The 27409-nt window shown below is 59.1% G+C and overlaps 5 protein-coding genes across 5 annotated transcripts; 4 read left to right on the top strand and 1 right to left on the bottom strand.

The window, feature by feature from the left end:
* Positions 1–2311: 2311 nt before the first annotated feature.
* Positions 2312–5427, top strand: GOLGA7 (golgin A7). Its single transcript, XM_027901147.1, has 5 exons — positions 2312–2468; positions 3208–3360; positions 3605–3706; positions 4077–4140; positions 4235–5427. Exons 1-4 carry the CDS (start codon positions 2358–2360, stop codon positions 4122–4124), a joined length of 414 nt encoding a protein of 137 aa, XP_027756948.1. The 5' UTR covers positions 2312–2357; the 3' UTR covers positions 4125–4140; positions 4235–5427.
* A 233-nt stretch (positions 5428–5660) lies between these two features.
* Positions 5661–10176, top strand: GINS4 (GINS complex subunit 4). Its single transcript, XM_027901126.1, has 8 exons — positions 5661–5785; positions 5882–5968; positions 6247–6360; positions 6808–6905; positions 7197–7285; positions 7573–7663; positions 7746–7851; positions 10080–10176. Exons 1-7 carry the CDS (start codon positions 5681–5683, stop codon positions 7840–7842), a joined length of 681 nt encoding a protein of 226 aa, XP_027756927.1. The 5' UTR covers positions 5661–5680; the 3' UTR covers positions 7843–7851; positions 10080–10176.
* Positions 10087–11361, top strand: LOC114066434 (protein phosphatase 1 regulatory subunit 3C-B-like). Its single transcript, XM_027901124.1, has one exon. It carries the CDS (start codon positions 10123–10125, stop codon positions 10969–10971), a length of 849 nt encoding a protein of 282 aa, XP_027756925.1. The 5' UTR covers positions 10087–10122; the 3' UTR covers positions 10972–11361.
* Positions 11362–12447: 1086 nt separating this feature from the next.
* GPAT4 (glycerol-3-phosphate acyltransferase 4) lies at positions 12448–21248 on the top strand. The gene is made up of 13 exons (XM_027901123.1): positions 12448–12692; positions 13344–14310; positions 16987–17056; positions 17365–17662; positions 17811–17885; positions 18294–18383; positions 18490–18583; positions 19023–19138; positions 19356–19411; positions 19734–19819; positions 20012–20140; positions 20222–20301; positions 20876–21248. Exons 2-13 carry the CDS (start codon positions 14146–14148, stop codon positions 20982–20984), a joined length of 1368 nt encoding a protein of 455 aa, XP_027756924.1. The 5' UTR covers positions 12448–12692; positions 13344–14145; the 3' UTR covers positions 20985–21248.
* A 3863-nt stretch (positions 21249–25111) lies between these two features.
* NKX6-3 (NK6 homeobox 3) lies at positions 25112–27049 on the bottom strand. The gene is made up of 3 exons (XM_027901125.1): positions 26528–27049; positions 25428–25597; positions 25112–25352 (listed from the first exon to the last, which is right to left on the bottom strand). Exons 1-3 carry the CDS (start codon positions 26907–26909, stop codon positions 25122–25124), a joined length of 783 nt encoding a protein of 260 aa, XP_027756926.1. The 5' UTR covers positions 26910–27049; the 3' UTR covers positions 25112–25121.
* Between the last annotated feature and the right edge of the window lie 360 nt (positions 27050–27409).

Here is a 27409-nt window from a genome sequence, read left to right as displayed (position 1 = left end):
CCTCCCCGCCCCATCTTCGTTAGCTCTTAATCAGCACAGCGGAAGGAGAAGCTTCTGTCAGCATCACGCTGCTCTGCCGGGCGTGGGCTCCTTTCAGGGCTTTCAGAAAACAGGGTCAGACGTGTCTTCTGACCTGTGACCTGTCGCTTCCCTCCTCGCCATAATTATCTAATACAGCGCTCTCCCTGCCAAGTACAATGAAACAATTTGTCACTTCAATTGTCTGTCAGTCAACACTGGGGCCTTTTCAACAGGCCAACACATGTTTTTTGAGAGCTTGTCAGCAAGGGCTGTCTGGCCAGGCACATAACCATGGAAAATGGAACCTTTGTTAATACTGGTTCTTAGAAAAGTAAATCCATTCACTTGTTTTTTTCAGGCCTTCAGTTTGGAATTTGCACAAGAAGCTGAATTGCCCCTGATCCCTAAATGATTGGTCAGAGGATTTGCATGAGGAAGCAGAAATTAATTATTCTTTTCTTTTCTTTTTATTATCTGTAATTGTGTGTTTAGAAATGAGATTACATTCTACAGCAGCACGAGGGGCTTGGGGGGGGTGGAATTGCTTTGCATTTGTTTAGCTCCTTAGAGTTAAGATCACCTAATCGTTTCAAGCATTTCCTAAGATTCCCTCTCTCTTTTTCTGCTTTAATGACCAAACAAAGATTGTGCTGCTTCCCGGGGAACTTTTCTGGCAGCTGAGCTCAGCAGTGGGAGCCAGGGGCTTATCCCTCTGCCCAAACAGCCTTAGAATCACAATCCCTAAGGTTGGAAAAGACCTCTAAGATCACCGAGTCCAGCCTTAACTAACTCTGCACTGCCAAGGTCTCCCTGCTTTGGGCTTGCAGGGCATGGAATGCACCCCAGGGCTCTGGGGCTTGGGAGTCACAGCAGCTCCTGGTGCTGGAGGAAAGGTGCCAGGACTCCCATCAGCCCAGGAAGGAGATGCTGTGACCTGAGTCAGCCCGAGCAGGACCATCACCCGAGCTGTCAGGACAAGGATTTCAGTGCAGACAAGGAACATATTTATTATTAACTGCTCCTATGTTAAGCAATTTCAGAGGTGATCAGATACAGGACTGAGAAATTAACACATTTACCTCATCACAAAAGTTTCAGAGACATCTCCCACATAGTAGTGATTATATTGAAGACTGCAAAGTCTTCAGAGTTTACTGTGAAGGCCAGCAGTATCTCAGACACCCTGAAAACGTATTTTTATGTTTTTATAAACTCTAGTAAAATTGTAATGGGATAAAACCTTGCATTGGAGAGCACATTCTTTGAGAATATTTTATATGCACATAAAACATCTGAGAAAATGTTAACATTATGGTCTTAACTGTTTGCACATTGGAACCAGCTTAGGGTTAGGAAGATGCCATCCATCTGGCACAGGATTTTCAGCAGAATATTTCTGAGCACATTTCCCTTGCACTGGGGCTCCTGGCACTGCTGGAGCCCCGCTGTGACAGAGCGAGGCCGCCTGGCACACACAGGGCACCAACCCCAGGGTTTGCAGGGACAATGAGCCCACCCTGCCTTGCCCTCACTCGTGTCCCGGGTCCCCAGAGAGGGGACAGTGCCTGACAGCACCGAGGCCACGCAGGGGCCGGGCTGGGGGTCTCGGCTCAGGGGGGCAGCCCCAGCCTTCACTCCCTGCTCTCACCCCACAGAGCAGGGCTTTCCTGCAGCCTGTGCCGAGACTGTTCAAGCACACCCATTAGGTGTTTATTGGACTTCATTATGGAGTGCTAGAGGGTTAATTAGTTCAGGCTGCTCCTGTGGGAGGGATGGAGGGCAGGAGAGTGAGGCAAGGCCCAGCAGCCGAGTATCCAGGGACCAGGCAGCCTGGGCTGCCCCATCCTCACACCTGGACAGTGAGGGGGAAGCTGGAGCTCCTCATGGGCAGCAGGGAATCCTGCCCCTCTGAGCAGAATCTCTCGCTGCTCAGCGTCCCCCCAGGTGAGAAGGAGGGGCGGTTCCCGGGATGGGAGGGGCGGTTCCCGGGATGGGAGGGGCCGTTCCCGGGGCCGTTCCCGGGATGGGAGGGGCGGTTCCCGGGGCGGTTCCCGGGGCGGTTCCCGGGGCCGTTCCCGGGGCCGTTCCCGGGCGGTACCATGTGCGAGGTGTGTGTGGGGGGACTCCCACACACTCCGTGTGTCACGCGGACTCCCCCTCGCCCGCGATGGCGCAGCCCGGCGGAGCGGCGCGTGCGCAGTGGCTCGCCCCGGCGCAGCGCGGGCAGCACTTCCGCCCTCGCCCTGCCCGGCGCGGGTCCGGCGCGTTCGCGACAGCCGCAAAGCGCGGTTGGCGGGGCCGGGGCTGGGCTGGGCCGGGCCGGGCGGGCCGGGGCGATGAGGCCGCAGCAGGCGCCGGTGGCGGGCAAGGTGTTCATCCAGCGCGACTACAGCGGCGGCACACGCTGCCAGTTCCAGAGCAAGTTCCCGGCCGAGCTGGAGAACAGGGTGAGGCGCGGCGCGCCGGGGCTCGGCCAGCGGGGCCAGGCCGGGCCGGGCCGGACGGGCGGGCGCCCCGCGGGGGTTGGAGGGTGCCCCGCCCTTCCCGGAGCCGGTCCCGCGGGGTCCCTGCACTGACCCGCAGCGGAGGCCGCGCGGGGCGGGGGCGGGCGCGGTGCCGGTGCCAGGAAGGCGCCGGGCTGGCAGCGGGGGACCCGAGCTGTGTCTGCGCCGGCACGGCCGGCTCTGTCCCCGGGCGTTCCCCTCCCGTGGAATCTCGCCCTTCCTGATGAGCGCGCTGCGAGGCCGCTCAAGCGCTGCCTCGAGTGCTCTCGCTTTACTCGGTGCTGCCAGGAGTGAGATCCTCAGCTGACAGCAAAACAAACACTCCTCGCTGCCCCCTTCTCTTCCTGTCGCTCCGCTTTTTCCTTGCCCTCGTTCCTTCGTTGTGATTGTTGGGGTGTTGCGGTTTTTGGGGGGTGTTTGGCCAGCTCTGCAGCAGCCCCGTGGGCATCAGGAGTGTCCAGGCACTGCCCGTCTGTGCTGGCTGTGAGCTCAGGATGGCTGGGGGTGCTGTGAGCTGCTCTCTCTGTGTCCATTGTGCTGCAATCCAGGCCCAGCCCAAGCACAGGAGCTGCACCCTGGCACTGAGTGTCCTTCAGGCTGGGGCTCTGAGCTCAGTGCAGCTCTCCAGGAGAGGAGGGGATGTCTGAGGGAGGCTGTGACAGCCCCTCTTGTTCTCCTGCAGATTGACAGGCAGCAGTTCGAGGAGACGGTCCGGACGCTGAACAACCTCTATGCAGAAGCTGAAAAACTTGGGGGCCAGTCTTACCTGGAGGGGTGTCTGGCCTGCCTGACCGCCTACACCATCTTCCTGTGCATGGAGACACACTATGAGAAGGTGTGTGTTTGCCTCCCCTGCAGGCAAGGACATGGGCTGGGGAGGTTCCTGTGGCCTGCAGTGCTGAGGGACAGATTCCTTGGGGAGGTACCTCCGTTTGGGTCCTCTGGGGGTGTCCCTGGATCCCCTGGAGGTGTCCCTGGGTCCCTCTGGTTCTCCATGCCCGTGTCACTGCTGGGGCTCTGACCTGTGACTCAGGAAGCCTGGGGAAGGAGCTGTGACTGCTGTGCTGTTCTGTTGGCAGGTCCTAAAGAAAATTGCCAAATTCATCCAGGAACAGAACGAGAAGATCTACGCTCCTCAGGGCCTCCTGCTGACAGACCCCATTGAAAGAGGACTCAGAGTTGTATCCTTTTGTGGCTTCTGCCGTTGTGTCCTGGCTCGTGCTCCCTGTTGGTCTCAGTGGGGCACCTCTGTTCAGGCCTGCTCTGTGGCACAGCAGACCCTGGCTTTGGTTGTGGTGCTCTCTGTTGTGTCCTGGTCTCTGCTCAGGTTTTGGTGCATTAAGATTTGGCAGATGGGAGGGCAGTGAAAATGTGGTGGAGCCCAACCTGACAGGGCATCTCACATGGGCTGTTCCCTTTGCTCTGGAGCTCTGAGACCCCTTAAAACAGCAGGAGTGAAGCAGAGCTTCATCCTCATGTTTTCCTGCCTTTTTCTGGTTATGCTTTCATAATCTCTTTATGGTGTGTTTCCCTAACAGCTTTTCTGTGCAGATTGAAATTACCATTTATGAAGACAGAGGTTTGACCAGTGGAAGATAAAACTGTGGAGTCTCAGGTACCTGTTAGCTCGATCCCAGATCAATTCCAGCCTCCTCCTGAGATGACAAACCTCAGCTGTGCTCTGACTCTCTGTGACACCTCTTTTGCAGATGACAGCTCCCCGGTGGACTTGCTGTACCAAGGTTCCCCTACCTCCTCCTTTAGAGCATCATTCCTCTCTCTGCTGCCAGATCCACAGTGCCATCTACTACAAGGACTAACTTCCTCAAACTGCTCCCCAGGGGTGACCTAGCTGCTCAGCATCCACTTTACAGCAGATTTTGAAGCAATGAAATCACTTTTTAGTTTTGGTTTGGCTTTGGGATTTATTTTTGTTTCCCTGAAGAAAAAGCAGAAGTGGTAAAGCTGCTTTGTCCCCTGAAAGAAACGGGGCCCTCAGCCCAGCAGAGGTTTGGCTTTAGTCCCATGAGTGCAGTGCTGCTCCTCCCTGGCCCTCAAAGCCTCCTGTCCTTCAGGAGCTTTGCACAGCTCTGGCCCAGGGCTGGGAATTCCCTCCAGCTCAGTGCTGGGGTGAGGACATGCACAGGGCCTCTTCCTGACCAGGAGTGACCCAAGGCAATGCCTCTTGTGGGAAACCAGAGGGCAAAGTGCTCCCTGTGTGGGTGTTTTGGTTGTCCCTGGGAGGGGAGGGGTGGCCAGACCTGAACCCTGGGGGTCTTTGTGCTCCCCAGGGGGGGCCTGTGGGGCTGGGAACAACGAGCACAGTAAAGTGGATGCTGAGCCAATAAACATAACAACTCCCACCCTACTCTGATTAATAATATGTGAAGTGTACAACTGTTTCTTTCTGGGTTTATTATCTATAATTTATAGGAAAACATGGCTTTGACGAGCTGTTAGGTGTCGTGTGAGGTGGTCTCAGTCCCGGTGCTGCAGGAGCAGAGCTGTGCATTCCTTGGCAGCCTCGTGCATGGACATTGCTCAGCACTATGGAGGGCCCACAGTCCCAGCTGGCTTAATCCTTTCCCTTCCATCCTTGTCCCTGATGAAAGCCTGGGTTTGGGTGCCGGGTGTCAGTGTCCAGTTGTAGAAGGAACTCGGGAGTTCAGAAGAGACAACTGAGCAGGGGCCCAGGTGCTGGTTTGGTGGTGCTGCAGGTGCTAATACTGGATCTGGAACTCCAGGCTCATTCCTCAGCCACTGTGGGGTTTTGTTTGAGATTTGTTTAATATTTTCATTGTATAAAAAACTTGTTTTTTCTAAACTGTGTAACAGTGTTTGCCTTTCACAGCTGTTGCAATATTGGCAGAAGTACTGATCAGTAAACCTTTTCTTAAGCCGAGTGTGGGTGTGTGTGGCAGTGCCGGGGGTGGTCCCGGAGCGCGGGGCGGGGGTCGCGGCTGTTCCCGGGGAGCCCCCCCGGAACGGTTCGGCCCCGGAACGCGGGGACAGGGGCAGCGGGGCCGGGGGGAGCGCGGGGGGGGGGGGTCAGCCCGGCCGAGAGCCGCGCGCTGGATCTGCCTCCTGATTGGCTGAGGGGCTGCCGCGCGTGCGCAGCGGGCGGGGCCGCCGTGAGGGCGGCGAGGGCGGCGGCGATGGCGGCGCCCGGGGGGGACGGGCCGGGCGCGGACTCGGACGGCGGCAGCAGCGGCGAGGAGCTGGTGCTCACCCCGGCACAGCTGATCCGCAGCCTGGAGCAGGTGCCGTGCGCCGGGGAGCGGGGGGTGCTGGGCGCCGCGGGGCCGGGCCGTGTGCGGGCGCTCCCCGCTCACGCTGGCAGCCTGCCCTTCTTTCAGGCCTGGCTCAACGAGAAGTTCGCTCCGGAGCTGCTGGAGAGCAGACCCGAGATCGTCGAGTGTGTCGTGGAACAGCTGGACCACATGGTGGGTTCTGCAGGGCTGGGGTGGCACAGGGGTGGCTGAGCTGGCAGGCACACCCCTGGCTGTCTCTGGGAGCTGTTTGCTCCCCTGTCTCTGGGGAAAAGGCTCTCTGAGCACCCTCTGAGCTTGCCTTGGGGAGGGGATGAGGGACACGGTGCTTTGGGTCACCGAGGGCAGCCGCAGTCTGGTTCCCTGGGTTCTGTGTACAAAATCTGTCTTGCTCTATGTTTCTTGCTGTTTGACACTTCGGCCAGTTGATGCCTATTGACTTTTCCCTGCAGGAAGCAAACCTGAAGCGGGCAAAGAGAGGAGACCTGAAGGTGAGCGTGCACCGCATGGAGATCGAGAGGATCCGCTTCGTGCTCAGCAGCTACCTGAGATGCCGGCTGGTGAAGGTAACACTGGCTCTGCAGCCCAGAGGGGGCACTGCTCAAAAGGAGGGATTCTTACCCATGCAAGGCCTCCTCCCTCAGCAAGGCACTGAGTTAAAGCGTGTTCTCTGCCTGTTCTCGAGAGTGCAACCCAAAGGAGTGAATTCCTTGGACACACTCCCCTGTGGTGGTGAAGGGACATCACAGTAGCGTTGACGCTGTGAGCGTTGTTTCCTTCACCTTCAGCCCAGACTGGCACAGTTGAGTGCTGGCCCATTCTACCTGAGCCCTGCCATTCCACGTGTGGTTGCACAGCCTGGCTGGTGTCACAGCTCGTTCAGGAGCAGGGATTTGGGCTGGCCTGGGGTGCTCATACAGCTACTACAGGGGAAGCCAATGGAGAGTGGGATTTGGGCACTGAACTCCTGGGAGAGGTCTGTCTCATTCTTTTGGGTGTTGTTCCAATATCAGATAGAGAAGTTTTTCCCCCACATCCTGGAGAAGGAGAAGTCTCGAGCGGAAGGGGAGCCCTCCATCCTGTCACCAGAGGAGTTTGCTTTTGCTAAAGAGTAAGTAGGTTTTCGATGTGTTTTCCTCCCTTTTTTTGTAGATTACTGAACTCACCTGTGTGTTGTGCTGAACAGTTCTCAAGACTGAGAACCTTAGACAGGTCTAAGTAAGGATCAGTGTGCTTTACCAGGAGGTTTTCCTTATGGGCAGGAAAAGAGAGCTGAAACAAAATAACCCTGAGTCAGTTACCAGGGGCCTGTCTCTGGCTGTGCCTGTGGGACCAGGAGCTGTTGCTGTTGTGCAGATTTGTGTTTCATTCAACCACTCAGTGCTCCAATGGTTTGTTTCAGGTACATGGCGAACACAGAGGCTTACCTGAAAGACGTGGCCCTAAAACACATGCCACCCAACCTGCAGAAACTGTCTCTCCTAAAGTCAGGTGAGTCCATCCAGGTTAAGCTGAAAATTGTAGCACCAGGGCAAAGTGTGGGAGCCCAGAATGTGAGGGCTTGTCCAGCTGCTGCTCAGGGGAAGCAAAGATGGTGTGCTGACAGGGTTGTAACAGCTCCGTGCTGCTGCCAGAGGGTCCCCTGTCCCCTGCTCTGCAGTCCTGCCTTGCCCTGAGGGAGGGCACACGAGTGCTCAGAGCTGTCTGGGGTTCCTTTGCTGTCCTGTGGAGGAACATCAGCAGGGGCTGAGCTTGTGCTCTCAATCCACTGTGTGCAGTTCCGAAGCCCAACCTGGACTCCTTTGTGTTCCTGCGGGTGCTGGAGCGGCAGGAGAACATCCTGGTGGAGCCCGAGACGGATGAGCAGAGGTGGGTGGGCTCGTCCCCTCGTGGGTGCAGGTGGGTGTCGCGGTGGGCGTGGGCTGCAGCTGAGGTGCCCCTGTGCCCACAGGGAATATGCCATCGACCTGGAGGAGGGCTCACAGCACCTGATCCGCTACAGGACCGTGGCCCCGCTGGTGGCCTCAGGAGCCGTGCAGCTCATCTAAGGGGGAGCGGTAAGTACAGGGCAAGGGGAGCAGCCACCACGACCCCTCCCCACACACACACAGCCTGGGGACCCCCAGAGCTCCCTGTGGGGCTGCCCAGGCCAGGTCCCCTCTGTGGTACCTCAGCACCTGTCAGGGGTGTGGGCAGACAGGGGCTCGTGTTGGCCAGGGCAGGGTCCTCTCTGCGTTGTCTATGTGAGGGGTGTCTGGGGAGCACATTCTCCTGCCAGGCAGGGGGTGACATAGGGCATCTTGTAGTGTGAGTGGTTTTGCGTGTGTGGTTTATAGTGTGCCTAATTAATCCATTTAGGTAAAGGAGATTCTTTCAAGTATAGACGTTAAGAGGAGGCAGGGTTTAATCCTGCACATTCCCCTTCCTTCCCCAGGAAGGGCTGTGGATTGTGCCCTGCCCGTATTTACAGCCAGACAGCTTCACAGAGGTGACTGGAGCTCCCAGCCAAAGTCCTGGTTAATCTGCTGCTGCGGAAGCGTGAGCTGGGGATCTGCCTGAGCACTGTCTGGGTGGCACGTCTGGCCGCTTTCTCCTTGGCCCTGTTCAGTCTGAGTGAACACTGGTCCAGCCAGCCTGTGCTTGCCACCACGCTGCGCCTCACGTGGCTGCTGCGCTGCGAGCGTGAGTGGCACTGTCCTCCTCCGGCAGCTGAACCTCAGCTGACCTGGTGGTGTGCAGAGTGCCTTTGGTGCAGCTCCTCTCTGCAGCCTGGCACCTGGCACAGCAGCGTCCTCACGGGCTGGGCAGGAGAGTGGACACGGCTGGCAGGCTGAGATTGCTCAGCCTCCCAGTGAGAGCCATTTGTGGCACACCTGAAAATGTTGCTACCTGCTTTTGTGTCCTTCCATGACTAAATACTGGGACACCTCTGGAACTGCTAACACTGCACCTCTGTTCTGTCTGTGCTGGGGGAAGGAGGCGTGTCCACAACTTTGAGAAAGTGATGTTTTTTGGCTTGAACTTTTAGGTGGAGAAGACACAGCAGTGCATCCACCTTAATCTGTGCTGCAGGGAGAGACTGGGCAGCTTTCCTAGGGCCTGCTGTAAAACCTGGGCTCAAATATGTTCCCTGTTCCCTGCTGCCCCCGGGTGAAGTGGCTTTGGTTTGCTGAGTGATCAGCTCTGAATGCAAAGTAGGAAGATGGTGAAAGAGGTCACAGGGAGGGCACTGATGGTGAGCTGTGATTTCCCTGCCTGAGCCGGATTTGCTCTCCCAGGGTCCAGAAAAAGGTGGGGCAAATGGTTTTATTGCTAGGAAGGCGCTTTCAGATGTTTTGCTGACAGGCTGGGGCTGAACAGGTTTCTGCCAGTTCAGGGTTCACCCTCACTTTGGTCATGCCGTGAGTGGTGTCTTGCCTTGTACTGCAGACATTCAGACACGGTGGTGATGAAAAGCCATGTAGAAATACTGATAGGTCGGTCAGTTGTTTCGTGAGCTGATGAAAATCTGTGCTGTCAGCAGGAACAATCAGGGCTGCTTAACATAAATGGCTAGACAGCTCTGGAGAGATTATCAGGGAGTGCAGGGCAGGGGTGATCTGATTTAGGTGACAGTCTTTAGTGTCAAGGAGTCACATGTGAGCTGAACAGTGAAGGTGATTTTGAATATGAATGTCAGGGACACCACAGTGCTCGGATGTGAGCAAATTACTTTCTCAGTGCACACAAGCAGGATAAGAAGCTTCTGAGGATGAACCCAGGGTCTGGGGTTTTCTCTGTGCTTAGACACCTTGGAAATAGCTGTCTTTGGACAGGCACCTGAAAAGGGATGTACAAAACCATTCTGAGCTTCCCCCGTTGAATACAACACGAGAGGAACATGCTCCTCTTCCTCCCGGAGCTTCCTCCAGGTGCTGGTAGTTCCATGAACGTTTGTCTTCCAAGAGCACTCGCCTTTCTCCGGCACCAGGAGCTCTTCCAGTGCCGTTCCCCTGCCGGTCCCCCCGGGCCCGTTGCTGGTGCTCCCGGAGGTCTCCCCGTTCCGTGCCGCTCCGGGGGCGTGGCAGGGGGCGTGTCCGGGGCGTGGCGGCGGCGCTGATTGGCCAGGGCGGGGTGTCCCGGGCGCGGCCGCTCCCACGGTCCCATTGATGCGGAGCCGCCGCGGCGGGAGCGGAGCGGAGCGCGGGACGGGATGAGCTGCGGCGAGTGAGCGGGGCCGGGGCGGGCGGGGCCGGGGGGCTCGCCGGGGCTGGCGGCCGGGGCCTGACCCCCTCTTCGCCTCTAGGCTTTTCCAGGTGTGCAGCAGGCGGGCCGTCGCTCCCCCAGCCATGCCCGTGGACCTGGCCGTGCGGCTCTGCCTGAGCCACTCGCCCCCCATCCGCAAGCTGCTGAACTCCTACGAGGAGCTGCGGGGCAACCGAGGCCGCAAACCCCTCCGATCCTGTCTCAACCAGAAGCTGAGCGCAGAACACGAGCCCGAGCGGCGAGAGAGCACCAAGAGCTCCAAGGGCCAGAAGAAGAAGCGAGTCGTGTTTGCTGATATGAAGGGGCTCTCGCTGACGGCCGTCCGCTTCTTCTCAAGGATCGAGGAGGACCTTTGTGACCTGCAGCACGCCCTGTCAGACCTCGCCTCCTTCCGCCCTAGGCTGTGGGACTCACGCCCAGAAGCGTGCAGGTATGTGCTGGACTTCCCACAGCCCTCAGCGGACTACACGGCTTTCCGCAGCAACCTGCACAGGAACCTCGTCTGCCTGGAGAGCTGTGTGATCCAGGACCGCGTTCTGTCGGGGACAGTGAAGGTCAGAAACATTGCCTACGAGAAGAAGGTGGCAGTCCGCATCACCTTCGACGGCTGGAAGAGCTTGCGGGACGTCCCCTGCCAGTACATGCACAGCACGTACGGCTCAGCTGACACAGACATCTTCTCCTTTGAGCTCACCCTGCCCAAGCCAGCCAGCGGCCGCAGGGCCACAGAGTTCTGCATCTCCTTCCAGTGTGGACAGAAGACCCACTGGGACAACAATCATGGGAAGAACTACAAGATCCTCCATGTGGGCGGATCCTCCCGTGCCGTGAAGGGGGCCTGGGAGCATCTTGGCACCTCTGGGGCTGCTGCCCTGGTCCTGTCTCGCCTGCAGACCTGGCGGTGTTCAGAGACCCAGGCTCCTTACTGGTAGGAGGGCAGTGTGTGAAGGCATGGAGGTCCCCTCCACGTCCCAGACATGGCACAAGAGTCTCGGGGAAAGGGTCAGCTGCAGAAGATGCTGCTGACAGTTTCGTTAGTTCCTCCACAGCTCTATGAGCAGCTGCTGGTCTCTGCAGAAGCTTCTTCCCTGCTGGCTCCTGCCACAGAGGCTGGAAGCTGCTCCTTGGAGCGACTCCTGTATGTTCTTGAGGCAATGCAAGTGACAAGGAACGGGCTGTGGGCTGGACCCCTCGGCCGTGCCTGAGCCAGCGGGGGGCTGCGGGGGCTGGTGCTGCCCAAGTGCCTTGTGCAGAGGGAGCTGCTGGGGAGGGGGTGGGCTGCTTGTGCTCCGCCGTCCTGAGAAGGGCTGAGCGCAGGGTTACCGGGCGTCCGGTCACTGGTGCTGTAACGGGGAGTTTTAATAAAGTGATGGCGCCTCGCGACTCCTGCCTCTGCCTCCTGCTCCTCACCCACCTCCTGCTCCTCATCCACCTCCTGCTCCTCATCCACCTCCTGCTCCTCACCCACCTCCTGCTCCTTATCCTCCTACTCTTCCTCCTCCTCCTGCTCTCCGTCCTCCTCCTGCTCTTCATCCTCCTCCTGCTCTTCATCCTCCTCCTGCTCTTCATCCTCCTCCTGCCCTTCATCCTCCTCCTGCCCTTCATCCTCCTCCTGCTCTTCATCCTCCTCCTGCTCTTCATCCTCCTCCTGCCCTTCATCCTCCTCCTGCTCTTCATCCTCCTCCTGCCCTTCATCCTCCTGCTCTCCGTCCTCCTCCTGCTCTTCATACACCTCCTTGTCTTCCTCCTCCTCCTGCCCTTCATCCTCCTCCTCCCGCCCCCCCACGGGGCGGGTCCGGGCGGGGGGCGCCCCCTGCCGGCTGCGAGGGGAGCGGGCCGGCCCTGCGGGCGCGGCCCCGCGGGCGGCGCGCTGACGTCACGCCGGCCGCGCGGCGCGGGTGCGCGCACGGCACGTGGCGGGGCGGAGCGGGGCCCGGCGGCGGCGGCGGCGACAGCGGCAGGTGAGGGAGGGACGGGGTGAGGGAGGGAGAGGGGGAGGGAGTGACCGACCGACCCACCGGCTGGGGCGGCCCCAGCGCCCCGCCCCGACCGGGCCCGGGGCGGCCGGCTGGGGCCCGGCCCGGCCGCGCACCGTTATCCCCGGGAGCGCGGCCTCCCCGGCGCGACCCGGCCCCGCCGCCCCCCCCTTCCGCCCCGGGAGGGCCGAGCCCCGGCCCTGCCGAGACCGCGGAGCCGAGCGCGGCGCTCCGGGCGGGCCGTGCCGCCGCTGTGCGGGCTCCGCTGCAGCCCCGAGGCGGCGCTCCGGGCGGGCCGCGGGCCCTGTGCCCGCCGGGCGCTGCCCCAGCCCCGGGCGGGGCCGCACGGGCGGGGCCGGCCCGGCCCGGCGGTGACACGGTGCACGGGAGCGATAGCTGAGCCCTCGCAGGGCCTCGCTGCCGGCTCGGGGGGCCGGTCTGACCTGTTCGCCGGCTGAGTCCTGGGTCGGATGGGTGACGGCCCCGGCATAATGGGCAGCTGCACGTGTGGATGACGAGCTGCCTCTCCCACGACACGGTCTGTGCGCGTGTCTTTGAAGCACTAACTATATTCTTAGCGTTACTGGTATAGCAGTGTTTAACCAGCAGCTGGAACACACCGTAGAGGGGAGCAAGAGGATCTTCACAGACTCTCCTCTGCCCCGTGTGCTTATCAGGTACCTACCTGTTAAATCCCATCCTCAGGTTGACACTCCATAGCCAGGTGAAGGTGGTGTCCGGGGGAGAAGGCTCCCCCGAGCAGACTTGACTGTTGTCACAAACCTTGGTCCTGTGCATGCACATCCTCCCCCAGCAGGGCCGTGCTGCAGGGTGTGTGACCTTTTGACTGGTCCCCGTGCCCCAGCAAATTCCTCTTTGGCTAATCATCGTCAGTAATTCTCCCCCTGGGGTAACTTCCTGTCCTGAACTGTTTGTAAAGCTGCCCTGGGTGACCGAGGATGAGATGTACAGGAGCAGAGGAAGTGATGTCTTCCCAGGAATTTGGGTACCTCGCTTCCTCAGTGCTCTGGGATGCCCTGAAATGAGGGAGGTGATAAGATCTTTGTCACGAGGAAGGGCTCTCTGTCACTCCTTTCCTGTGCTTGGGACCTGATTGCAGCGTCCTGTGCCTTAGGCATGGCTGTGGATGAGTCTGCTCCATCTGAGTCTGAGGTGTGCATGGTATGAAAATACAGGACAAGTGGCAGCAGGGAGTGATTCCTGAGTCGATGACAGTGCCAGGCGGTAGCTGGAGTACTGGTCTGAGTCTTGCTGTGTCTCAGGAGCTTCTCCGAGTGGTGTGACCTCACCCAAGCACTGCCTTCCAGGTTCCAGAGCCCACTGTCCCTGGCTTCCCGCCACCGTCTCTGCACTGACATCTCTGCGAGCCGCTGACTTGTGTTGCTCTTTCCTCCGCTGCTGCCGGTGACATGTGAGTGCCTCGTCTGCCAAGAAGCCAGCTCGCTGTTTGAAGAGCTTTCCAGGGACACAGGCTCCGTTCGTGTCTGTAACAGCCCTCCAGCCTGAGTGGATGCCAGCGGCCTCCAGCGTTCAACTCATTCCAGGCGTCATGCGAGGACCTGCGCCGGCACCCGTGTCCTCGTGGGGAGAACAATAATAGCTCCAGCAAGTGCCAACTCCCTCCACCTCCTCCAATGCAGGCTCAGGGATGGACTCCACCTTGTCCCTCTGAAGAGACTCTGCATGCTCTCAGCAGCCAGGAGGGGATTCTGCCGCCAGCTTCTCCACGAGCTGCCCCGCCGCAGGACTCGCTCAGCAGCAGCCCGGGAGGGCACCCGCGGTCGTGTCGCTGCCGTGCCCGCCGCACGCCCATGGACAGACCGGTGTGCGTGTGCCCCCTGCTCTGAACCCCTCGGCCCGCGCCGCCCCGGCTCGCCTGGGCTCCTGGCGGATTCTTGGCTCCTTCTCCCAAGTGCTCTCCCCGATCCTGTTGCGTTCCCTGTCTCTCAGAGCCCCAGAAGGATGTGAACTTTGGAATGGGGTCTGTGAGCAGGCTGCGGACTCGGTGCGTGTGTGAGGCTGTTGCTGAGTAACAGGAGGACTGGTTCATCGCTGCAGACAGTCCTTCTGTCTGGCTGCAGGGCCCCGGCCTTGCCTGGGCCCTTCACCATGTTCCTCCTGCTCCCCTTTGACAGCCTGGTGGTTAATCTCTTGGGGATTTCCATAACTGTCCTCTTCACTCTGCTGCTGGTTTTCATCATCGTGCCAGCAATATTTGGAGTCTCCTTTGGCATCCGCAAAGTTTACATGAAGACTTTACTAAAAATTTTTCAGGTAAGTCATGATTTCAGAATTTTCTGTGTGTTTGCAGGGGTTTTGTCGAGCGTGGTCATGCTAGGAAGAGAGGCTTTTGCCTCAGCAGGGCGTCGTGAGCGACCAGGCTGTTGGTGTTATGGTGAGGCCAGATGACCCATTTGGCTCATCTTGGCCAAATGTGGTTTACCAGACCTCTGTCTGTGGGCTGGTTTTTCCCTCTAATTAATCTAGTAAGTCTTCAAGTAAAGGAATGGGCTGGTGAGGCTGGGCAGTCAGCAGGGATGCAGCGGGGTCTGAAGGACGGCTTGGAGGGGCAGAGAGCGGGTACACCTCGATGTGTGGTGCCATGGAGAGGCACCAGCCTGCAGCCAGCAGGTTGCTCCCCTCCAGGACATGTTTGGATGAAGGAAAAGCAGGAGGTAAGGCATGACTTTTGTCCTGCAAGCCCTGAGTGGTCTATGGCCAGAACCCAGAGCTCTCAACGTGCTTCTGTCCTGGAGTGTCGCCTGCTGAGCCATGTCTGGACCTGCCACCTCAGAGGACGACCAGCAGCCCTTGCCGACCCTCTTGGCACAGAGAGGCCAAGTGGAATTTTCCAGCTTGGGGTCATGCTGTTCCCTTGCCTGCCTTTGGCGGTCTAATTTTATGGGCTGTCTCTGAGCCAACACCTCTCCTTGAAGCGAGTCCCTGAGCAGACCAGAATTTTTTATTTAGGAGTAGCAGGTAAAGCCTACAGCACCCTACCCTGGCAGCCCAGGGGAAAGGTAAAGGGGCACCCTGTGCTTGCTGGGGAGGTTTTAGGCTCTTAAATGTGGAGTTCATGCTGCTAAAGGGTTTATGGTACAGCTACTGCTGTTTGAACAGGGCTGGTCGTCCCCAGAGCAGGTTGTGATATAACTGTGTACTGGTTGGCTTGGGAAGACAGCCCTGGAGCTCACAGTGTTCAGCTCTTTAAACTCTGAGTCCTCCCAAAAGCCTGAGGTGTGAATGAGAAGACTCTGGTCTTTGTGAGGGGCTTTGCTAACACAGATGTCTGAAGACCTGACTTCAAATTTACTGACTGAAGCAGGGGGAAAAATAAGAGGTTTGTTTTTTTTGAAATGGAACTTTTCACCTTGTTTTCTTTTTTTTTTTTTTCCCTTCAATTCAGGAACATTTACTCTCAACACCTATTTTGGTGTTTGAAACTTTTTCTGAAAAGAGTGGGAAGTCTATTCCAGCTTTTATCAAAGAATCTTGGTGGTGGGATAGAGGAGCACATGCACAGCTGCTCCCCGAGTTGGTGGCAAATTTGCTCGTTAAGTTTGGCCGTTCAGAATTGCGTGTTTGGGGGCCATTATCTGCCCAAATGATTTTCCCAGCTCTAGAGGCCAGTGTTGGGAACCCAGAGGGGCAGCAGTCCAGCCTGGCAATTCGTGGGGCACAGCCCGAGCCACAGGGCCTGCCTGGCAGCGACACAGCCGTGTTGGTGGGGAGGGAGGGCACCTGCCTGGTGCTGCCCAGGTGGGGGGCCGGGTTTGCTGCTGCTGCAGTCAGGATGGAGATGTGCTGGGCTTGCCATGAATGCCTTCTCCATAGGCTGCTCAGCTCCTGCGGGGTCAGAGCTCCTCTGCTGACTTCTCTTGGGATGGCAGTGTCTAGGCAATCTTCTGCAATCCTGCAGTTCCTGCTGCTGGCAGAGGCGGCTGCGAGGTGAGCCAGACACTCCGTATGCAATTAGCATTCCCACATCGCTGCCTCCTGATCTGCTGCTGGCATGGGCTGAGAGCAGGATGCCAGGAGTTCCCAGCAGTTCCCCTCCTTCCCAGATAAGCATGTTGTATACAAGTCCTCCTCCTTCGGAAGCTTGTCCTCCCAGGCCTGTGTGATGCAAGGAGTGATGGGCTGCGAAGGTTTCTTGAAGGGCAGGCAGGAAGACTGCCCAGAAATCCAGCCTGCAGTTTGTGCTGGTGCCCTTGAAAAGTAGCTGAGAGAACAGGTAGTCCAGACATGGGATTTGGCAGCCAGCTGTCTGAGGGTGCTTGCTGCTGCTGTTTAGGGTGGATTGGTGAGCTGAGAAGCAGCAGCAGCCATCAGCTGACCTGGAGGGGAAAGGATCCCATCCCACCATCAGCCTGGTGTTTTCAGCAGCAACCTGAAAACACAGTCTCTGCTTTGAGTTTGGAAGAAACAAGGTTGAAAAATAGCTCTGGTCCCCTGATCAGCTTCCTACAGCGTGGTGCAGACCACCCAAGCAGGATGCACAGCTCAGGCAAAACCTGTGCAGTGGCAACCTCGTGCCAGGTGCAGCAGAGAGGTCATGGAAGCTGCAGAAAATCCTGCTGTGCCATCTCACACTGAGCACTCTCCTGCCCTCTGGCACTCTCTGTTTCCTGCTGGGGCCCTGCTCTGCAGGGTGGCACAGAGAGGTGTGCACATCGTGGCTTTCCTGTGCCTGTGCTCATCACCTCCCGGTCAGTCCTCGTGTCCCATTGTGGGCAGATCTCAGCTGTAAAAATCTGCTTCCCAGCTGGTCTCTGCTTCCACCCCAGGTCAGTTGTGTTCATCACTCACTCTTGCAGTTCTGTTGAAGCTCCTGCTGTAGCCCCATGTCCTCCCCTGAACCATGTCTTTCCTGGCAGTGGACTGTGAAGCAGGGCAGCACAGCCTGGAGCTGCAGGCCTGTCAATCTTGGTTGTCTTGTCTGTCTTGCAGTGGGCCACACTGAGAATAGAGCGCGGTGCCAAGGAGAAGAACCATCCGCTGTACAAGCCCTATGTCAATGGTGAGACCCTGCCCTGCAGGAAGTTCGGAATTCCTTTGGGAAGATGGGGTGGATGTGGTGCCTCTGAGCAGCTGAGGTCTACTGGGAAGCCTTTTCCGTGTAGATGGATTGGAGGGAGTTCTGGAGAGGTCCTTCTCGTGAGGAAGGGCAGGGAAGCACCCCGGGGGTACTTCATTTCCAGCTGGTGGGGAGGGCTGGTTTGTGCCTGTCTGGACTGGAGGAAGGGTGGGCGAGGAAGGGCCTGGCTCTTGGCTCTCTTTGGGCAGGCAGGTCACACTTTGCTCAGAACTGCCCATGGCACGTTGCAGGGATCATTGCAAAGGAGCCAACATCACTGGAGGAGGAGATCAAGGAGATGCGGCGGAGTGGCAGCGGCAAAGCCCTGGACACCCCCGAGTTTGAGCTCTCAGACATCTTCTATTTCTGCCGCAAAGGCATCGAGACCATCATGGACGATGAGGTGACCAAGAGGTTCTCAGCTGAAGAGCTGGAGTCCTGGAACCTGCTCAGCAGGACCAACTACAACTTCCAGTATATCAGCCTGCGCCTCACTGTGCTCTGGGGACTCGGGGTGCTCATCCGCTACTGCTTCCTGCTGCCCCTCAGGTGGGTGCTGGGAGGGCTGTTCCTGCTGCAGCCAGAGCAGTTGGTCTGCAGCCTGTGGGCCTGATCAACACCATCAGCAGAGCCAGGTGCCTCGGGGAGCAGGGGCTGTGGCTGGTTTTGCTAGCGTGTGGCTTCCCTCTTTCTGCAGGATAGCCCTGGCATTTACTGGCATCAGCTTGTTGGTGACCGGTACCACAGTGGTGGGATATTTGCCAAATGGAAGGTGAGTTCATCTTCAAGGGAAGAGCAGGTGGGGAGCACCCCCTGCAGTTTGAGACCCGATAATCCTCAAGTTTTCCTGCAAGGCCTGTCTGTCCTGCCACCTGCAGACACGGCCTCTCAGGATAGAGACCCTCTAATGTTAAACAGAGGGCCTAGATGTGAACACTAAACCTGTGGCTGACCGCTCAGCCCTGGTCTCTGAAAGGAGTAATAACAGAAAAGGGCAAAGGCCAAAGTTTGGTCCTCGTGGGTGGCCATAAGCTGATGGCAAAGCCCAGGACATGCTGCATTGCTGTGGCAGAGATGGGAAGGCTCGGCTGGATCTGGGCCTGGGGCAGCTGGGCTGAGTGGCACCATTACAGGGGAGATTGTAGGACTGGGGAGTGATGGTCTCTGTCCTGGGCTGCAGGTGTAAGGAGTTCCTGAGCAAACATGTCCACCTGATGTGTTACCGGATCTGCGTGCGTGCCCTCACGGCCATCATCACCTACCACGACCGGTAAGGCCCTGCCCAGCAGGCTGGCCCTGCCCAGGAGCGGCTCCAGGCCGGGCCTCGTGCAGGCCTCACTCCTCCCTCCTCACCCCTACCTTCGTTTTGCATTTAGAGAAAACAGACCCCGAAATGGAGGCATCTGCGTGGCCAATCACACCTCCCCCATCGATGTGATCATCCTGGCCAGCGATGGCTACTACGCCATGGTGAGGTCCCCGCTGTGCCTGCAGGGCCTGGCTGCCTGCGTGGAGGGGGCAGCAGGCATGTGAGGGGCAGGGAGTGGGCAGCAAGAGTCCCTTGAGCATGCAGAGCTACTTTACCTGCATGGCATGGCATGGCACTGTCAGACTGTTGTGCACAGCTTCCAGGCAAGCCTGGCCTGGGACTGGGAGCACCAGGGGTCTGTGGGCACGGCTTTGCAAGCAGAGCTCTGGGCTTTGCTTGGGAGAGCAAAGCACTTCTGCAGCTGGACCTTGTGCCACGCAGAAAGCGCTTGGGGCTGGCTGTGTCTGTCCTTCCAGTCAGAGCCTGGGACTTTTCCTGTCAGCCTTTCCAGGGCAGGGGTAGGAAGATGAATCTCAACTTGTCTGTGGAGCTGGGATGTGTGCCCAGCTCTTGTAACCTGTATCTCCTTGCGCTGTGCAGGTGGGTCAGATCCACGGCGGGCTTATGGGTGTGATCCAGAGGGCCATGGTGAAGGCTTGTCCCCACGTCTGGTTCGAGCGCTCCGAGGTCAAAGATCGTCACCTGGTGGCCAAAAGGTGTGACAGTCGGTGGCTGTGGGCTGGGGGAGGGCAGGGGCCTGCTCCCTTCCCTTGGATGAGGACACTGCCTGGCCTCGGGGGTGCTGGCAGACTGTGCCCCTCTTGTGGGCACTCCAGTAGTCCCTGGTGACTGCAGGTCAAGGACTGTGCACTGTGTGGATTGCTAGTGAGAGCTACTGTCCCCTCTGCTAATTGGTGACACTCTTCTGTTTAGGCTCACAGAACATGTCCAGGACAAGAGCAAACTGCCCATTCTTATTTTTCCAGAAGGTGAGTGTGCAGCAAGGCCAGACAAGCATCTGGTGGAGAGGGCACCTTGGGACAGCACCACATCTCTGTTCCTTCCCTTCTTACACAGCCAAGGGCTTGAGACCCTTCATTGAGACAAAGGGACATTGTGCCTTTAGAGCTGCCTGAGTCCAGAACGTGGGGGTCAGATAAAGGATGTCCCAGTGACCCATCCTGTGCAGAGAACAGGGCTTGGACTGAGGCTTAGGGGGGAGTTCCTGTGGTCCAGCCCTCAAGCCTGTAGCTTAGACCTCTGAATGGACTTGCAGATGGAAGTTGAGCAAGTTGTGCTTGTCTCTTCCAGGAACGTGCATCAACAACACATCTGTGATGATGTTCAAAAAGGGGAGCTTTGAAATTGGAGCCACGGTTTACCCTGTAGCCATCAAGGTATGAGAAGGCAACATTCTTGGGGCACAAGTAGCCCTCTGTCTTGGCAGCCCAGTCCATCCTGGTCTGAAGGCACGGGAAAGCTGAGGTCACTCTGGGAGAGCTGGCCTGTAGCTGGACTTGGGTGGAAGTTGGAGCCTCGGGGAGGGTGCAGCCACTGCCTGAACTTCATGAACTCTTCTGCTTCTGTAGTATGACCCACAGTTTGGAGATGCCTTTTGGAACAGCAGCAAATATGGGATGGTGACCTACCTCCTCAGGATGATGACCAGCTGGGCCATTGTCTGCAGTGTCTGGTACTTGCCCCCGATGACCAGGCAGGTAAGTGAGGTGAACCTGGCCTCTCTCATCTCCTTCCTATTTGGCCCCTGGCTCCTGCTGAACAGTCTTAATTTGCCACAGCCTGAAGAGGACGCAGTGCAGTTTGCCAATCGAGTGAAGTCAGCCATTGCCAGGCAGGGAGGCCTCGTGGATCTGCTCTGGTGAGTCCAGGCAGGCTTTTCTCTTCCTGGTGGCAGTTCCCTGTTCCTGGGTTCTGGCATGTGCTCGTGGGTTGTAGAGCTCCATTTGTGTCTTGCATAGGGCAGAGCAGGCCTTGGAGGAATATTCTTCTTAGCAGGGACTGAAGTCTTTGTTTCTTTGTTGTGTGTGTCGGGCACCAGGGCTTCGTTCTGTGGCTGCAGCTTGCAGTGGGATGCCCTGGGTCTGACTCGTTTCTGCTCAGCAAGGTGTGTTGAGCTTGGGAAATTCTCTTCTCAGGCCCTGAGGTCTTGCAGCCTGGGAGGCAGAGGGGCTCTGCAGGCAGTCAGGGTCCTGCAGTGGTACCAGATCAGCTCGTGTTTCTGGCAGAGCTGCCATGCTGGGCACAGTGCAGGGCCGTGGGGCAGCTCCTGGCAGAACCCAGTAGGACAGTGACTCCCCTTGGGGACAGCTGGCCTGCAGTGTGACCTGCAGCGTGTGGTTCAGGGGCAGCTGCTGGAGCTCTGACCTGCCCTGAGTGGCCCCATCCGAGGATGGTGCCTTTCTGCAGCCCCCCTGACACAACTCTCTCCCCAGGGATGGAGGACTGAAGAGGGAGAAGGTGAAAGACGCCTTCAAGGAGGAGCAACAGAAACTCTACAGCAAAATGATTGTAGGCAACCACGAAGACCGGAGCCGCTCCTGATCCCGCTGCTCCAGCACTGCTGAGGGGCTGGCAGAGCCCTCTCCCTCCCAGCCAGGGCCTGTCTGGAGCAACTCGGAACCTTTGGACTTGGGCCACTCCAGAGCTGCTTGGACTCACTCCTTCATCCTCTGGCTGTTCTCTCCAGAGGCACTGTTACTGCCTGGAGTCGTTAGGCCCTGGGCAGCTCGTGGCAAAGATGCCTTCTCATTTCTGTTACAATGAAGCCCCGTGCAGGGGCAGTATTAAAAGAAACTCTTCTGGTGTCGTGTGCTTCCATCTGGTGTATCCAGCCCCGGGGGAGGACTGGAATGATGTGCCTGTGTGTCAGTCACAAGTCTCCCACGGCACTGAAGCTGGTGAGCTGTGCTGAAATTGGCTGCCTTGACAACCAAGGGAGTCCTCATGAGCCTCTCACGTGTGTGGCATAAACCCCTTAGGAGCAGAATGTGGTCTCTCAGGCTATTTCCAGATCCTCTTCCAGGAGAAATCTTTTGTTTTGCCACTTTCCTGTCGTAGCCTGACCCAGACTGTTGCTTCTCCAGTGTCTGAGTAACAGCCTCTTTGCTGCTCCTGCTGCAGTGAGGATGATCTCCCTGGAAGCCTCCCTGGAGCTGCAGGGTGCCAGGTGTCACTGGTGGGGATCTGTATATGCTCTGGTGGGAGCTTAGGGTGGGTAGGAGAGTCTGAGAATTCATGGCTGAGGCGGGAGCTCCCCTTTCAAAAGTCTCCCGAGGGAAACTCTGGGATTTGACCTTGTCATGCCCATGGATAATCTCAGCTTGTTGCAGGAAAACTGAAATCTTGTGCTGAAGGTGGTGCCCCTTTCCCTTTCAGCTCTGCAAGTAAATTACTCAGTAAAACAACTTGCATTTGAGCAAGTCCCGTGTACTTTCCAGTTTTCCTTAAGTTCCTACAAACCTTAGTACTTTCACTGGGTTCTCTGCCTGCTCTTACAAGCAAAAGCTGTTTCACCACCTGCTGAAGCCTGCTTGCATTTTCTAGCACCCCGGAGAAGGCAATTACCGAAGTGCCTCTGTACCTCGAGTGTTGTTTGTGGGGGAGGGCATTGCTCCCCCGGGAGAGGACAGCTGTCCCAAGTGGCCTTAAACTGGAATTTCCCTGTGCATTTTTTTTCCCATTTGCCTGATGGAACTTTGCTGCCCTGGCTCCAGGGCTTGCAAAGATCTTCCCTTGCTTGGAGGCCATTTGGACAAAGACCCTCCCAGAGTCCTGTGGTCTGGCCAGCTCTGGAGGGAGCTCCAGTCCTGGAGCGCCATGGGGTGCCCAGGCTGGGCCGTGCTCACCTGGAGCTGTGGATGCCCCTTCCCCACGTGCCAAGCTGAGGCTGGGGACGTGGACAGCGCTGCCTGCCTGTTCCCACTGCCCAGGCAGGGGCTCTGGGGTCTTTGGGCGTTGCCTTCAGGCCATGCAGATGCCACTGCACGGTGTGGGCAGAGGTTCTACTCTGGTCAGGCCTCCCACACACCCACTGCAACTGCAGCACCTGTACCCCGCTGCGGGTGCCCACGAGTCTCCTGCCCACAGCTGGGTGCCCTGTCCCTGAGGCTGTGGGGGTGTGCAGAGCCCTCCCCAGCTCTGCAGGACCCCCAGCCCGCTCGCCGTGCTCAGGGACCGTCCCCAGCAGCGCTCAGGACGCTCTGCAGCAGGCAGGGAGCTGGCTGGACAGGTTAGGAGGCACACATCCATCTTTCCTCGGCTCTCCCACCCCATGCCCCCAGTCAATATGTCTCTCTCCGATGAGAAAGTTAATAAATTTAGCTCTAGATTAAAAGTATCGATCATTTCATTTGTAAGCGATAAATAACCGGGGGGGGAGCTCTGGGCGGCCGGCGGGGCAGGGGCTGCTGGCTCGGGCTGCAGCCGCCACGCACCCCGCGGGGGCCCGGGGCTCTCATATGCATTCTGCCCGGATGCTGGCATTGATTTGCTATTAGTCTCCATGCACCACCCAGTAGCACATCATTCCCAGAGCCGCTATTAATGGCCTTTTGATAAATAATCACTTGTAAGTCAATAAATTTTTATTAAACAGTGTGGCGCTTTGATTTATGAAAATCCGACGGGGTTTGTCTGGGAGAAAAGGGATGCGGAATTGAAGCGGAGCTGCCATCCATCTGCCTGCCAGGCTGCCCTGCCTGCGCTCGCACCCCCAGCACCGCCAGATCCCGGCTCTGCCCACACAGCCGGGGCTTGCTCAGCTCCTGGCACAGGCTGGGCAGAGCTGGTCACTGCGCTCACCCCGGTGAGACCCCAGCGCTGAGGGGGCACCGCTCTGCTGGGCAGGGGGAGCCGCGGTGGGCAGGGGGGCGAGGAGAGGAGGGTGGTCCTGGCCAGGGGGCTGGGGCCTGCTCGGAGCAGCAGTGCCTGGGGTCCTGTCTGGCTGCGGGGATGCACGGGGCAGCCAGGCTGTGGCAGCCATTTGTCACTTTCCCTGCCTACAGCAGGCCCTTTGCCACTTGCTTTATTTGTCTCCTAGCTCTGACGTGGCATCAGACAGGTGTTAAACTACTTAATCACTTTAAAATTGTTTTAATTTTCTGTTTTGTATTGATCTCCATAGCACCAATTAATCAGCTCACTGGACCAGGCAGTTAGTACATTAAAAATTGTCAGCCACGCTGGGCAGCTTAGAAAATGTTAAAAAAATATCCCAACAGCAGCCCCTCACTTCTCCCACCGTGCAGAGCCTGCTCCTGCCCACGGGACAGTGATGTGTCTCTCCCAGCCCTGCCACCAGCCCCGTGCACCACGCTGCCGTGGGACCTGGCATCCCACATCCTTGCAAAGGGTCCCTTGGCTCTGCCCCTCGGCCCTCCTGGCACCCGTCCCGTGGAGGCAGCGGAGGGGCTGGGTGGCTGAGGGGGGACCGTTACGAGCCCTGCGCTTGCTGTGGATGCTGGACAGGCACCTGTGCAGGGACAGCATCTCCTGAGCCCTGGGAAAGTGCTGCCAGGCAGTCAGGGCTCCTGGGAAAGTGCCTCCAGCCCCGGGACAGATTGGAGAGAAGCCAAAGCCCCGTGTGGGCTTTGGGGCCTGGGCAGGAGGGTTACACAGCCGTGGTCTGCAGCAACACACCACAAGGCTGGTGCTCAGGGCCTTCGACTGTCCCAGACGTGGACTTGGTCACCAGCCTGGCCCAGGTACTGCCTGGGGCCGTAGGAAAGGACATCCTTTCCCTGTGCCTGCTCCTTCCGTGCCTGTGCCACCCCGCTAATCAGTGCTTGATGGGCGGGCAGCACCTTATCTCCTATTGATTTCCTCCCAAGACACAGACCGGGTATTTGCTCACACCTGGCTGGCACTGAGTTGGCTCTTGGCTGAACAACTGCCGAGCTCGCCGGGCCCCCAGTGCTGTGCCTGTGCCAGCAGGAGCCCCTCTGGCACCTGGGGACGGCTGGCCCTGCACAGCACCCACCCCTGGGCAGCCAGAGCAGGGGGTGTGCAGGCCCACAGGTGTGGATGTGCAGCCCCCACTGCATGTGGGAGGGGGGGACCCACCAGGCTGGCAGGCAAACACACCAGGGCTATTGACGCCACATCAATCCTGCAGCCCCGACAGGTGAATGGGCTCTCACTCACACCGCCAAGATAAATGATATTTATTTGCTGCTAAGAGGTTCCAATAAGAGGCCCCAACGAGTGACTTTTGAACCAGCACCTCTTGCTGCTGGTGCACGCCCAGACCACAGAAAACCCTGGAAGAGGTCCCCAGGGCCGCCCTGCTCCTGTGGGCTCTTCCTGCCACACACACAGCGCCACAGCACGGCCCCTTCCCCTGCCTGGCACACAGACCCTGCCCCACACGTCCTGTCTCTGACCCTTCTCCGGCCCAGCCTCGCAGGGCCACCCTGGACCGCACACCCACGAAACAAGTGCTTGGGCTTGACTGGGACCTTTATTTCATCGGTGCTGACACCACGGCCATGCCTGACCCTGCCCACGCGTGCTGCCCCCAGCCCTGCGAGCCACGCTCCCCGTCCAGCCGGCAGCTGCCCCTTTCCGGCAGCCGGGCACTGCTGGGGAGGGCAGTCACCCCGGCAGGATGCAGGGGGCTGGCTCAGCCTCCCTGAGCCCCGGGGGCCTGGCTGTGCCGGTGCTCAGCCGCCGTGCCCGAGCTCAGCCGCTGTGGGAGCCCAGGCCCAGCATCGAGAAGGCCGCGCGGTGCTTCCTCAGCAGCAGCCGGATCTTCTCGTCATCCGAGTCAGGGTCCAGGGGTTTGTTGTACTCATCGTCCTCGGTCTCAGAGGCCGCCCGCTCTCCACCAGAGCCCCCCGCCCGCTGCGAGGATGAGGAGGGCTCCAGGGCGCTCTTCTTCCTCCATTTGGTCCGTCGGTTCTGGAACCAGACCTGCCGCCCCAGGGGCCCAGCCCAGTGAGCAGCCACCACACTGCACACCCCCTGCCCCGAAGGGACAACACTCACCTTCACCTGGGACTCAGTCATGCCAAGGGAATAGGCCAGCCGTGCTCTTTCTGGACCTGCCAGGTACTTGGTCTGCTCAAAAGTCTTCTCCAGAGCAAAGATCTGGTGCCCTGTGAAGGTCGGACGCGTGTGCTTCTTCTTGTGGATGCTGTCAGCCAGGTGAGCAGGGGCTGCAGGAGATGAGAGAAGCAGGTGAGCTCTGTGCAGCCCACGACTCTGGACAGCTCTCCTCCTGAACACAGCACCAGCCCTCAGTGCCCACAGAGTCCCCTCACACCAGCTCTCCTCCAAATTAAAACCTTATTCTGGCTTCAAGGTTTCAGCCCCATCCCAGGGGGGCTGAGCTGACGCCAGGCTGTGCAGCTCCTGCTCAAGGACAGCACGAGGGGGTTGTGCTGAGAGGGGAAGGGTCATTACCAACAGTGCGGGACTCCAGAGCCACGCAGTGCTGGAAACACCTGCCCCATGCCCCACACCTTGCAGGATGCAGGACAGAAGACAGGCAGAGCTGGTCATCAGCTCGTAGCTGTGCCAGGAGCGGATGGCCGAGCTGCCTGACCCATCTGTTCCAAAAACATCACCTGGAAAGGGTGGAATGGGACACTGGCCCAGAGCCTCCCAGGACTCCCCATGGGATCGTGGGTGTACCCATCCCACCTACCCTCTGGGACAGCAGCAACATGCTCCACAGTTCCCCTGCCAGCTCTCCAGCAGGAAAGCGGTGCTGCCAGCCCGGGGCCAGCCATCCTGCCTGTCTCTGCCCCAAGCTGGACCAGGCACCAACCCCAGTGACACTGCTGGAGCGAAGGGGGGTCAGTGAGCCAGAGTGCTCTGCCTGTCCTTGCCAGCTGTGGCTGCCTGGGGGCAAAGAGTTAATTTCTGTCATTGGAGCTGCCCTCTGCTCTGGAGCCGAAACTTCTGTGACAGTTCGAGGTCCAGCAGCTCTCCTCTCTGGGGCAGCCCGCAGGCTAACCTGGCGCAAGGTGATGGACAAGACGCAGCCCGGGCAGCCGCCCCACGTCTCTGCCCCGCTGCCGAAGGGTCCGGGCTCTGCAGGGCACCCACCCACCCCCTGCCCGGCCCCGGCCCGCTGTACTTACGGCCGCCGCACTGCCGCCCGCCCCGCCACGCCGGGGCCGCCTCGGCCCAGCAGCTCCGGCCCCGCGGCAGGTACTCCCCGCCAGCCTTGGGGAGGGCGCCCACCTGGGGCCCGTAATAGACTCCCGGGGAGCTCAGTCCGTTAAATCCGCCCGTGTGCGGGTAGCCGGGCAGGAGCCCGCTGCTGGGCGTCGCCGCGGGCCGGCCGAGGATGTCGGAGATGCCATGGGGGGTGCCCGCGGCCAGCTGGGCGCCCAGCCCGGGGGGACCCAGCTTGTAGAAGGAGCTCTGCACCGAGTACTGGCAGACGGGCGCCTTGGCCTCGGGGAAGGGGCCCAGCGAGGGGCCGTTGAGGAGGAAGGTGCCCGACAGGTTGGCGTCCATGGCTCCGGCACCGAGACGACCCTCAGAGCCCGGATCCCCGGAGGTGCGACGGCTCGCCCATTCCCTCTGGCCTGGGGGCTGCTGGGCCCCCGGGGCCCGGCCTGGCCGGGGGTGCGGGGTGGCGCGGGGACCACGCGGGGCCGGGCAGGGCCGGCAGATCGGGCAGGGCCGGCAGATCGGGCAGGGCCCGGTGCCCCCCGCGGGTCCCACCCGGACCCTCCGCTCGGGCCGGGCAGCGCCAACATTTCTGATAAAGCCGGGCTCATTAGAATAGCGCAACCCCATTGGCCGCGCGGCCGCGGGCGGCGCTCCCATTGGCTGCGCCTCGCGATTGGCCCCGCCCAGACAAATTGCGCTTTGAACGGCGGCGGGGACGGGACGGGATACTGGGATAACGGGATATCGGGATACCGGGATAACGGGATACCGGGATATCGGATACCGGGATACAGGGATACCGGGATACCGGGATAACGGGATATCGGATATCGGGATATCGG

Source organism: Empidonax traillii, unplaced genomic scaffold (genome assembly GCF_003031625.1).
Source record: "Empidonax traillii isolate 1590-97213 ecotype Southwest subspecies unplaced genomic scaffold, ASM303162v1 scaffold763:size302500, whole genome shotgun sequence".
NCBI lineage: Eukaryota > Metazoa > Chordata > Aves > Passeriformes > Tyrannidae > Empidonax > Empidonax traillii.
The sequence above is the reverse complement of the archived record's forward strand: the minus strand, read 5'-3'. Positions and strand labels throughout refer to the sequence as shown.